Source organism: Saprolegnia parasitica, assembly GCF_000151545.1.
Source record: "Saprolegnia parasitica CBS 223.65 unplaced genomic scaffold supercont2.22, whole genome shotgun sequence".
Lineage (NCBI taxonomy): Eukaryota > Oomycota > Saprolegniomycetes > Saprolegniales > Saprolegniaceae > Saprolegnia > Saprolegnia parasitica.
In genome coordinates this window covers 155,449-166,051 of record NW_012156416.1, presented here as the reverse complement: position 1 = coordinate 166,051, position 10,603 = coordinate 155,449, and the positions used below count along the sequence as shown (strand labels likewise).

Below are 10,603 nucleotides of genomic sequence, written 5' to 3'. Positions count from 1 at the left end.
TTTCCAATGCGATACAGAGCTCGGTAGGACCGTGGATGGAGGCCGGTGAAGACGCCGTGAGCGGGCGTGTAGACGCCACTGCTACATGTATACTCCATGATCGCAGTGCGTCGCGTCCTTCGTCGATGGGAAGCGACCGGGAGGCGACGGCGCTGTATTTGTTGAAGGCTGCAAGAAGGCGATGCGATTGGCTATAATACTACTAAATGCACCAATCAAAAGCAGCGAAAAGACTTTCAATCTTTTGCGAGGATGGAGTGGGGCGACGACGACGACCGATGGGGCCATCGACGCCCGAGCCCGTCGACGCCAACGACATCGCCGCCACGCTCGCGCACCTCGACCGACGAGATGGACTTTGACCGGTTCTACTGCGACGGCTCGTTCCTAAAGCTTCTCCACGAGACGCTGCAAACGCATGTAGGCAAGCTCAAGAAAGGGGCGGTCAAGCTTGCGCTCAACCCACATGGCATTGCGTACCTCTTTGAGCGGCTACAAACGACGCTCTGTCCCAAGCACGCCCAGGTGCGGCGTCGGCCCACGACCCGTACGCCCAAATCTGGTCCTAGGATGGCAGTGGTCGTATCGATGGCTGGACGATTCGCCGGACGACGTGCAATGACACCATAGCGCTCTTCGAGTGCCCGGTCTTGTCGCCAATGGCAGGCGACGGCGCCTCCGACCTCGACCAAGCGCCGATCGGCCACTTGGACGTGCTCAAGCTCTCGACGCTACTGCACGAAGCCAAGGTCTTGAAAGTGAGCCACGACGCCGCGAGCCAGCGCCGCCCGTGCCCCGACCTGCACCTCGAGATTTTCTCGGCCATGACAAGCGTCGAGCTCCGAGAGGCGCCGGCCGAGACGCTTCAGTCGCTCGCATGTTTTCCTCGCCAGCTCGAGGTACCATATTATGCGACGTGGTTTGCAAGACCGTGCGATGGTGGTGGTAGGTGCTGGAGTACCACGGCGGCCAGCTCCCGGGCCTCATGGAGCTGCTCTTGCACAAGTCGTGGCCGTGCTTGCAGTCCCTCAAAGTCTGCGATGCTCACTTGCACGCGTGGCACGCAGTAGACGCCATTGCATGGCATCGGTCGACTCCATATCAGCGTAGGACCTCGACACATTCTTGCCCGCCCTCGCGCACATTGACTGCAGCGGAAACGCGCTGCATACGATCGAGGACCTCATGGCCTCGACGTCGCTGCTCTCTGCGCGTTTCTCGCACAACGCGCTCCGAAGTTTTTCGCTGCGCAGCCGGTACACGGCGCTCACAGCGCTGTACCTCGACCACAACCACCTCGCGTCGCTCGAGGCGCTTCCAATTGACCAGTTGCCCGCGTTGCAGGTCGAGAAACCTCTCTTTACCTCGGTTTTATAGTGCCGTAGATCCTCGACCTGTCGTTTAACGCGTTGGCGAACGTTGACGCGGTCGCGTGTCTCGCGCGCCTGCGCCTCGACGAGCTCTGCCTGCGCGGGAACCCGCTCGCGGCGTACCCTGATTACCGCCGACAGGTATTACGACAGTGCATCTACTACTACTGTCTATATAAGATACATGCGTGACTAGGTGCTCTTTCATGTCGGGCCGCGTGTCGAGTTGGACGGGGCGCCGTGGACAACAACTGAGGTGGAGAGCATGCGCTACTCGCGCCAACACGCACCCGTGACGCGCACCGATGCGCTCGGGTACCCGCTGCTGCCTGCGAGGAATGGGCCGCGCCTGCGCCCGCGGGTTGCCGCGATCGAAGACACGTTTGTATTGGCGCCATTTCTGCCGAAACCGGTGGCCAAAGTGGCCGCGCGGCCCCGCGTCGAGAGTGGCTGGAGCGACAACAGCGTCCTCTCGAGCGTCGACGACTTTGTCTTGGTGACGCCAACGCACCGCGCCCGTGCGGGAAGCTACTACGTCGATGAGTTCTTGCGGGACTTGGCGGCCGAGGAAGACGGCGATGACGACGACGACGACGACGACGACGACGATGAAACTGCGAGCGACGACGAAATGGAGATGCTGCGACCGGTCCACCAATCGTCCTTCTACATCGTGAGACGCTGTATTGCTCTTATAGGTTGTCTCCAAAGCGGGTATCGACGTCCGGCTCTACCTCTCGCTCGACGAAGCCGAGTCGTTGGACGTGCCAGCGAGTCAGGAAGGCCTGCCGGCTACGATCCACCTGCACGTCGGTAGCATCAAAGAATGAGCTGCGGTCGCATCTCGCTACATGTAGACATCCAAAGTGCTCGAAGAGATCGACTCGGGACATGTGCTTGCGCGACCGCTGGCGAGTCTGCGGTGCGTCGCCGTCACCGGCGCGTCTGCACCGCTTGTGAAGCTTGGGTTCCGGGGCCTGCCGTCGGTCGCGTACGAGGTACATATCCTTCTCTCTCTCTCTATTTGCCATACAGCGTGGACTGCAATAGGTGAGCGCCGGTGACGTCGCATCGATCGTCGGACCGCTGCAGCAACTGCTCTGTCGCAAGGCGGTCTTAGGCACCGTCTGCCACAGCTGCAAAGCATTTGCTGTCTTGCGAGAGCACAGGAAGCGCGTTGCGAGCGTCCTCCACGTGCGCAAGTGCTGGGTCTGCCGCAGCCCCAACGTCCGCGAGTGCTCGCGGGACCAACTGTCTGCGCGTCTCGCGGCCTATGGCGGCCGGCTCGAGAAGGCGCCGCCGCAAGAGATCCATGCCGGCTTTGTCTTGACACCCGAGTACGACGACGCGCGTGTGCTGCCCGACCAAGACGACGACGAGATCGTCCTCGTCGCCACCGATGCGTGGATCAAGGACGTCAAGCTCACATGGCGCGACGACGAAGACGACGACCCGATGCTTGAGGCGTGGCGGCGGCTGTGCCACCACACACCGCGATTGCTGCCTGTGGACGACGACGCCCACCCTCTAGGTTAGCCGGGAGCTATTTCGTCCGCAATGGAAATGCAAATATGCAGTCGTGTTGGTCATGCAACGGGGCTAAAAGAGGCGGCCAAAGGGCAGGCGGTCGCACGGGCACGTCTTCTGCCGCTTCGCCCACGTGTCAATGCACACTCGGTGGTACGTATGGCCACACGGCAGCGTGCGCAGCATCTCGAGCTCGGGCTGCATCATCTCGAGGCAGATTGCGCACTCGGTCGGCGCATTTGGCCGGCGCCGGCGCAGCTGCTTGTGCTGGAGGACGCGGTGCATCTGATAGCGTTGGCGTTGGCGGAGGGCGTAGCAGCGCTCTTGCAAAACGAGTGGCAATGGCTTCTCGGGCTTGTCGAGTCGCAGCGCTGGGGCTACTGTTGGCGCTGGCAAGAGCGCTGCTATCCGCTGCTCGATCTGTGCTGCGATCGAGAGTGCCATCGCGGTTGCCCGTTGAGCCCTTTTCGATCGAACCGACAGTTGCCTCGGAAACTTGATATGCAAAATATCGGCTGAGAGAGGCTCCGCATGTCGCATGTCGCAGGAACTCAAACCACCGCGTTCGCACCAGGCGTCGAGGGGATGATGTAGAAGAAAACATTGTAGATTGCGAATTAGACCATTGGGGTTGTTGGACAATATTGTCATGCCACCGGTCATGACCTATGTGCGAGAAGGTGGTAGAGCTGCGTCTGGAGCTCGGCGTCCTGAACCAAAGACGCCGGCTTCTCGAGTTGCTCGATGGCGGCTGGTGCATCTGACGTCCAGCGCTGGCAAATGACGAGCGCCAACGCCCAGTCGACGACCTTGCCAGCCTCCAACAGCGTTGATGCTCGCACCGCCACGCTCGGTGCAAGCTGGATGGTCTGGCTGGCCTTGCGTCCTTGGTCCAGAAGATCGGATGTGATCAACTGGAGCGTCGTCTTGCGGCGGCGGTTAGGCAGCGCGAGCAGGTCGAGAAGATAGAGGATATTGTCGAGATGTTTGGTCGCGTCCATGCAGTACGGCAGCAAAAGCTTGCTCGCAGTCACGTGCATGGGACGACCCGCAATCTCGACGAGGCACTCGCGTGGCTTCCCAATGCCGAGAGTGAGGAGGCCTCGCATCGCCTCGACGTTGTCGCTTCGAAGAGCCACTTGGAGGAGCTTGTCGTCACGGAGCTCGGGTTGACGCTCAAGCCGGCGCATGACGAGATCCAGGAGGGTAATGGGTAGCGCACACCCGAGCGCGAGCAGCAAAACGTCGGTCTTGCCGTGGGCCAAGAGAAAGGCTGTGACATCCCATGCCTTTCTCTTCATCGCTGTCGCGATCAAGTAGAGACCACTGAAATCGCACGGGCGCTCGTGAAGAAAGCGGACGAGCGGTAGATGGTTGGCACTGCAGGCGTACAGTATGCAGCTCGCGTCCAAGCTCCCGCCTTTCTCGAGGAGCAGTTGGACGACGTCCATCATCTCGGGCTTGCGAAGGGTGTTGACGTACCATCGAATTTCCGAGGTCGGGAACGGATACCCAAGATAGAGGAGGGACTTGGCCGTTTGGAGATGACCGTTTGTGAGCGCACGAGTGACGACGTCGGCGCGACTGCAGCCTTCACTTCGGTTATTCAAAAGAAACTGGACGACGTCGAAATGGCCGCCGGCAGCAGCCTTGTCGACAGCGCCGACGGTGCAGCCAAACGAACCGAGGTTGTGGAGGTACTGAACGATCTCAAGGTGACCGTTGCCGGCAGCCTCGTCGAGGATGTTGAGCGACGCGCCCTCGCTTCGATGCTCAATCAAGAAGCGGGCGATGGCGAGGTGGCCATTGCAGATGGCACCGTCGAGCGCCCTCGTCGTGCAGCCTTCGGTGCGGTTGAAATGGAGAAAGCGAACGACCTCCAAATGGCCTGCGGTAGCAGCGGTGTCCATAGCTGTTACCGTGCAGCCCTCGCTGCGATGCGCATGCAGAAACGAACGACCTCCACATGACCATTGGCAGCGGCGTCGGTCATGGCACGGACAGTGCAGCCTTCGCCTCGCGCCGAGTGTAAAAAGCCGACGACCTCGAGGTGACCGTTGGCCGCCGCCTTGTCCATGGCGTTCGTCGAGCACTTTAGCCTGCGGCCATGCAGCAAGCGTACGAGCGACAAGAAACCTTTGCTGGCCACGTCGTCCAAGAGACCTGGGGAGTGGAACCATGGGAACAGTTCCAGTGCGAGCGCCACGTTAGCCAGCGTCGCGCATGGCATGGCCCACCGCACGACCCGTTCGGACATGGTAAGATTGGACTGGGCATCATGGCGACCTTCAAAGTCGTCGGGGCCAGTGCCAAAGCGCTGAAGCAGCTTCAGGCCTTTGGTGTCGCCTCTGGCGAGGAGGTCAACCAAAAACCCCACCGGGAAGCGACACATAGACTCCTCCTCTATACATGCATCACAAGGCAATAAATGCGTTGATGATATGCAGCTTGCAACGTACGCTCGCGACGTGCGTGGTAGACAGGCTCTCCAGCGCAGGCAACGTCGCTCGCAGATCCAGAAGGACCTCGACCGTCTCCAACTGGTCTTTGATAAAAGCCAAAAGAATCGCGTCTTCCGAGGCAAGGTCTGGGCGACACTGGATGATGCGCGTGGCCAGGTGGACACAGCCGCTGGCAATGGCTAGGTGCAGCGGCAGTCGGTCGTCGCGCGAATCGTTGCGCAGAAGGTAGCGGGACGAACCGAATCGCGTGGGACCTGCACGGCCGCTTGGTGCAAGCGTCTTGTACAACGATGCGTCGCACAGGTAGAGTTTTTGGCATGTGTCAAACTCGACAAGCTCCTCGCAGGCGCGGAAAGCTGGGCGCACGTCTTCATACAAGCCAGCCTGGTAGCCAAAGACGATGGCGGCGATCTCGGGCTGCCCGAGGATGACGCTGCGGAAGGTCGCTGACATCGGTTTGGGTTGTGTGCCAGGCAAGGATATCAAGTTTGCCATGTCCCCCGCCGGATGCGATACGAGGATGGCAAGGATCGGCGTCAGAAGAAGGCCCACGCAGCGCAATACATTAATATTGGTGAAGCAGCACGGCAACGCTAGAGCTACGATGGGTGCTTTTGCGCAAAGCACTGCATGGCGAAGCCCTGCCCTGAATGACGTGGCGGCGACGTCGCAGCGAGTGGTTTGCCTCGATAAAGTGCGTATGATTAAAGTGCGGGCGTCTATAGTGTACTATGTTGATGTGCACAATCGTGCGACCGATAAAGTGCGATGGGCGCATTTACACGAATGATGGCGTTGCTCCTCCTCTGGAGACGCTTGGACGGCGTGTCATTGGCTAAAAAGAAAAGACGTATTTAAACGAGGGGCGTTGATTGGGTAGATTTGGCCAATCGAGCAAACCCAAAAATGTACTGTAATGAAATGGCGACGCCCGAGAGGAGGCGGCTTGTCGTCCTAAAGATTGAGCTCCTCTTACAGCCAAGGACACAAATACATGTATATTTATGCCCTAGCTCTGACCGATCGGTGACTTTGGCGAGCTTGTCGCGGCCGTTAGAATCTCCGTCGCTGTCGCATCTAGCAAACTCTTTATCGTGACTCATGGCTTTGTGCATTGATTGGTATTGAAATCTATGTACAAACTACAGTCTCTTTGCGGTCAATCCTTCTAGGTCTACGGCTTCTGCTGGAGCAAACGTTGGAGCTGCATCTTGAGCTCGGCGTCCTGGACCAACGCTGTCTTCTTCTCGAGTTGCTCGATGGTGGCCGCAGAGTCGGTCGCATGGAGATGACCAATGACGAGGGCCAACGCCCAGTCGACGACCTCGCCAGCCTCCAACAGCGTTGATGCTCGCACCGCCACGCTGGGTGCAAGCTGGATGGTTTCGCTGGCCTTTCTCCCTTGGTCCAGGAGCTCTTGTGTGATCAACTGGAGCGTCGTCTTGCGGCGGCGGTTAGGCAGCGCGAGCAGGTCGAGAAGATAGAGGATATTGTCGAGATGCTTGGTCGCGTCCATGCAATGCGGCAGCAAAAGCTTGCTCGCAGTCACGTGCATGGGACGACCCGCAATCTCGACGAGGCACTCGCGCGGGTTGCCAATGCCAGCATCGAGGAGAAATCGAATTGCTTTCGTGTAGCCGTAGGCTGTAGCGGCCTCGAGAAGCTTCTCGTGTCGGAGCTCTGGTTGACGCTGCAGAATTTGGGCTGCGATCTCACATTCGCCACAGCGTAGCGCCTTCTTGAGGGCGTTGACCGACACGTCCATTGCTTCGTTGGCCAAAAGAAAGCGCGCAATCTTCCACGCGCCGACCCTGATGGCATCTTCGAGCGCGTCGGCGCGCCAAGCCGGGTTTGCATGCGCGCGCAGAAAGCGGAAGAGCGGCAAGTTGTCGGGAAAGCAGGCATTGAGGAGCCATTTTTTTCAATGTATTGGCCGCGTGCAACCAAGAGCTCGAAAAAACTCAGTGTCACGGGGCTGCAGTAGCAAGTGTGATCGAGCTCGATCCGCGACGTCGGGAATGGGTACCCACGCGAGAGGAGGTACTCTGTCGTGCGCAGATGACAACGCTCGAGAGCGTATCCAACGACCTTGTCGTGGGTGCAGCCTTCACTTCGATAGGTTAAAAGGAACTGGACGACGTCCAAGTGACCACCGGCAGCAGCTTTGTCGACGGCGTCGGTGGTACAATCAAACGTGCCAAGAGTATGGAGGTACTCCACGACGTGAAGGTGACCGTTGGCTGCAGCACGGTCGAGAATGTTTGGCGACGCGCCTTCGGTGCGGTGCTCGACGAGGAAGCGAACAACGTCAAGATGACCATGGCTAATTGCACCATCCAGCGCATCGACCGTGCAGCCTTCGGTCCGGTTGCAATCGAGAAACTGGACGACGTCGAGGTGGCCATTGGTAGCAGCGTCGTCCATGGCCTTGGTGGTGCAGCCCTCGTTTCGATGTGCATGCAGAAACGTGACGACCTCCAAATGACCGGTGGCCGCCGCCTTGTCCATGGCGTCCGTCGAGCACTCGAAGCCGCGATCGTGGAGCGAGCGTACGAGCGGCAAGAAACCTCGGCCCGCCATATCGTCCAAGAGACTGGGGTAGTGGAGCCACGGAAAGAGGTCGAGTGCGAGCATTGCGTTCGCAAGCATCGCTTTTTGGAACGCGCGTCGGAACGCATGCCGGCGCCTCGATTCCGTCAAGCTTTCGCAGCGCGGATCAAACCGCTGGAGCAAAAGAAGACCTCTCGAGTCCTCTCGAGCGAGCATGTTGCCCCAGTAATTCTTACTCGTGGCGCGCCGCGCTGGGAGGTCTACGCCATGGTGCCTTATCAACGCCATGGATCACAGAGCATGCACATACGTGAGTGGGTGATGCCGCATTGATTGTGTACACTTTCACGCTGGTCCAGTAGCAGCTCGGCAATCTCAAGCTGGTTCTTCTGAAAAGCCACGTGGATCGCGTCGTCGGACGCGAGGTCGGGTCGGCAGCCAAGAATGCGCTTGGCCAGGTGCACGAAACCTTGAACGATGGCCACATGCAGTGGCACCTGGCCGTTGAGTACACGCGACGGATGCAAAAGCGGATGAATGGACCAGGTTTTGTCCGACCATTCGGCGTCCGGCGCGAACGCTTGCTCAAAGGACGGGTCTGCAGCAATATTGAGTTTGGTGTCAAGCTCGAGAAGCTCGTTGCAGGCGTCGAAGGCTGGGCGCACGTCTTCGTAGAGACCAAACTGAAACTCAAACACCATCGACGCGATCTCGGGCTGGCCGAGCACGACACTGCGAAAGGAGGTCGCTGCCATCGTTTTGGGTTGTGAAAGGCAATGTCACCAAATCAGCCGTGTCCCCCCGCCGGAAGCGCCAAGCGAGAATGACACGGGACGTGAGTCAAGAACCACGCAGACCACCCATCCAACTTGTAGGAAGCAGCACGGCAACGCTTTCACTACGGTAAGAGTGGTGCTCTGGCGCAATGCGCTGCACGACAAGCCCTTCCCTGAATGACATCGTGACGGCCTGCAAGGTATTACGTCTCGATAAAGTGCGACTCGTTGAAGTGCGGGCGTCTACAGTATATTTAATCAGGGTGATGTGCGCGATCGTGTGGCCGCTAAAATGCGATGGGCGCATCTAAACGAATCACGGCGTTGCTCCTCCTAGGTTGACGCTTGGACGGCGTATCATTGGCTAAAAAGAAACGATACAGCTGTACAAAGGGCGTTGATTGGGTAGATTCGGCGAATCGAGAGATCCACGTGACCATCATTCGCCTCGATGTGGTGAGCCACCATCCATAAACATGGACCCTAGTCGGAAGTCCTGTTGATTGAGTACGTCGAGGCGGTCGGTGCCTTTGGCAATCTTGTGGCTGCCGTTAGAATCTCCGTAACTATCGTGTTGCTTCAGCTGCGAGTCATATTGGCTACCAAACTCTATATTGACTCATGGATTACATGTTAGTTGGGGGTTGATTGGTATTGTCATCTTTGTACAGACTAAAACCTCCCCGCGCCTAAACTTTTCTTGATCTACGCTTTCTCTTCAAGCATTGGAGCTGTGTCGTGAGCTCAGCGTCCTCGACCAACGCTGTCTTCTTCTCGAGTTGCTCGGCGGTGTCGTCGGTCGCATGCAGATGACAAATGACGAGCGCCAGCGTCGACAGCGTGGTCAGCCTCCAGCAGCATTGACGCTTGCGCCGTCACGCTTGGTGGAAGCTGGATCGTTTGACTGGCCTTTTGTCCTTGGTCGTGAAGCTCCGATGCGATCAAATGTGGAGCGTCGTCTTGTGGCGGCGACCGGGCAGCGCAAGCGTGTCCAGAAGAAAGCTGATGTTGTCGAGGAGGTAGATCGTGTCGAGTAGCGGCTCGGCGATCTCGAGGCGGTCCTTGACAAAGGTCAAGATGATCGTGTCGTCCGAAGCGAGGTCGGGTCGTCAGCCTAGAATGCGCTTCGTCAGCTGCACAAACTTTCATAGATGGCCACATGCAGCGGCAGACGCGCGTCGAGCTCGTTTTCGTGCAGCGCATACAATCGAGGGCGAATGTGCCCGAAGTCGTCCGACCACACATCGTTCGGCGCGAACGTTTGGCGAAAGGACTTATCGCGTGCTCAAATATGAAGTCTGGCGTCAAGCTCAACGAGCTCCTCGCAGGCGCGAAAAGCTGGACGTCTTCGTAGAGTCCATCCTGGTAGCCAAAGACGATGGCCGCGATCTCGGGCTGGCCGAGGATGACGCTGCTGCAAAAGGTCATCGCAAAAGTGAAAATGAAAAGTCATCCGGATAAGTGATGTTGAGGAGAAAAAGTTGAACCAAATGGCATGTTAAACTATTCCTTTGGTCGATACTAGGGTTGGGTTCACTCCTGATGCGGACCTTCGGGTCGATAGAGCTATAGCTGTAGCCCCATGACATGCTTTTCTGACATGGACCAGGCCGCAGATTGACCGTTGGAGCCATACACTACTGCATGATGGGCAGACGGGCAGATGATCGGACCGTCGTGGGCAACAGTCTGCCATCGGATAAGGAGGCGCGGATAGTCCGACGTTCGCTTAGTTGAGTAGACAGTCCGCCTCGTACTCGATCCAATGCCTTCCTTGACACTCAGTACATATAGTATACCAGTGGGTATAGATGTACGGGTGTTTTATGCAAGAAGTGTGTCATTATACCGTCGGCAGATGCCACTTTGACCGCGTCTTCAACGGCCTTGTGGTCTCGGATTCGGTTGGTGGTCTAAA

The 10,603-nt window shown here is 58.3% G+C and overlaps 5 protein-coding genes across 5 annotated transcripts; 1 reads left to right on the top strand and 4 right to left on the bottom strand.

Moving 5' to 3' along the window:
• Window positions 1-232: 232 nt before the first annotated feature.
• Window positions 233-2,906, top strand: SPRG_06441 (hypothetical protein; the record flags this gene model as incomplete). The annotated part of the gene is made up of 9 exons (XM_012345258.1): window positions 233-525; window positions 570-899; window positions 950-1,066; window positions 1,111-1,344; window positions 1,386-1,511; window positions 1,567-2,043; window positions 2,069-2,179; window positions 2,228-2,368; window positions 2,421-2,906. The coding sequence occupies exons 1-9, from the start codon at window positions 253-255 to the stop codon at window positions 2,904-2,906; spliced, it is 2,295 nt and encodes a 764-aa protein (XP_012200648.1). The 5' UTR covers window positions 233-252.
• Window positions 2,907-2,922: 16 nt separating this feature from the next.
• SPRG_06440 (hypothetical protein) lies at window positions 2,923-3,389 on the bottom strand. Its single transcript, XM_012345257.1, has one exon. The coding sequence runs from the start codon at window positions 3,339-3,341 to the stop codon at window positions 2,970-2,972; it is 372 nt and encodes a 123-aa protein (XP_012200647.1). The 5' UTR covers window positions 3,342-3,389; the 3' UTR covers window positions 2,923-2,969.
• Window positions 3,390-3,496: 107 nt separating this feature from the next.
• On the bottom strand, window positions 3,497-5,812 carry SPRG_06439 (hypothetical protein; the record flags this gene model as incomplete). Its single annotated transcript, XM_012345256.1, has 3 exons — window positions 3,497-4,785; window positions 4,869-5,300; window positions 5,353-5,812. 3 exons carry the CDS (start codon window positions 5,810-5,812, stop codon window positions 3,557-3,559), a joined length of 2,121 nt encoding a protein of 706 aa, XP_012200646.1. The 3' UTR covers window positions 3,497-3,556.
• Window positions 5,813-6,533: 721 nt separating this feature from the next.
• Window positions 6,534-8,664, bottom strand: SPRG_06438 (hypothetical protein; the record flags this gene model as incomplete). The annotated part of the gene is made up of 3 exons (XM_012345255.1): window positions 6,534-7,170; window positions 7,386-8,169; window positions 8,220-8,664. 3 exons carry the CDS (start codon window positions 8,662-8,664, stop codon window positions 6,534-6,536), a joined length of 1,866 nt encoding a protein of 621 aa, XP_012200645.1.
• Window positions 8,665-9,626: 962 nt separating this feature from the next.
• SPRG_06437 (hypothetical protein) lies at window positions 9,627-10,113 on the bottom strand (the record flags this gene model as incomplete). The annotated part of the gene is made up of 3 exons (XM_012345254.1): window positions 9,627-9,746; window positions 9,845-9,958; window positions 10,030-10,113. 3 exons carry the CDS (start codon window positions 10,111-10,113, stop codon window positions 9,627-9,629), a joined length of 318 nt encoding a protein of 105 aa, XP_012200644.1.
• Window positions 10,114-10,603: the final 490 nt, after the last annotated feature.

Excerpts from the sequence above, each read along its gene's own strand:
- SPRG_06440 (XM_012345257.1), bottom strand. The coding sequence starts at position 3,341 with ATGGCACTCTCGATCGCAGCACAGATCGAGCAGCGGATAGCAGCGCTC.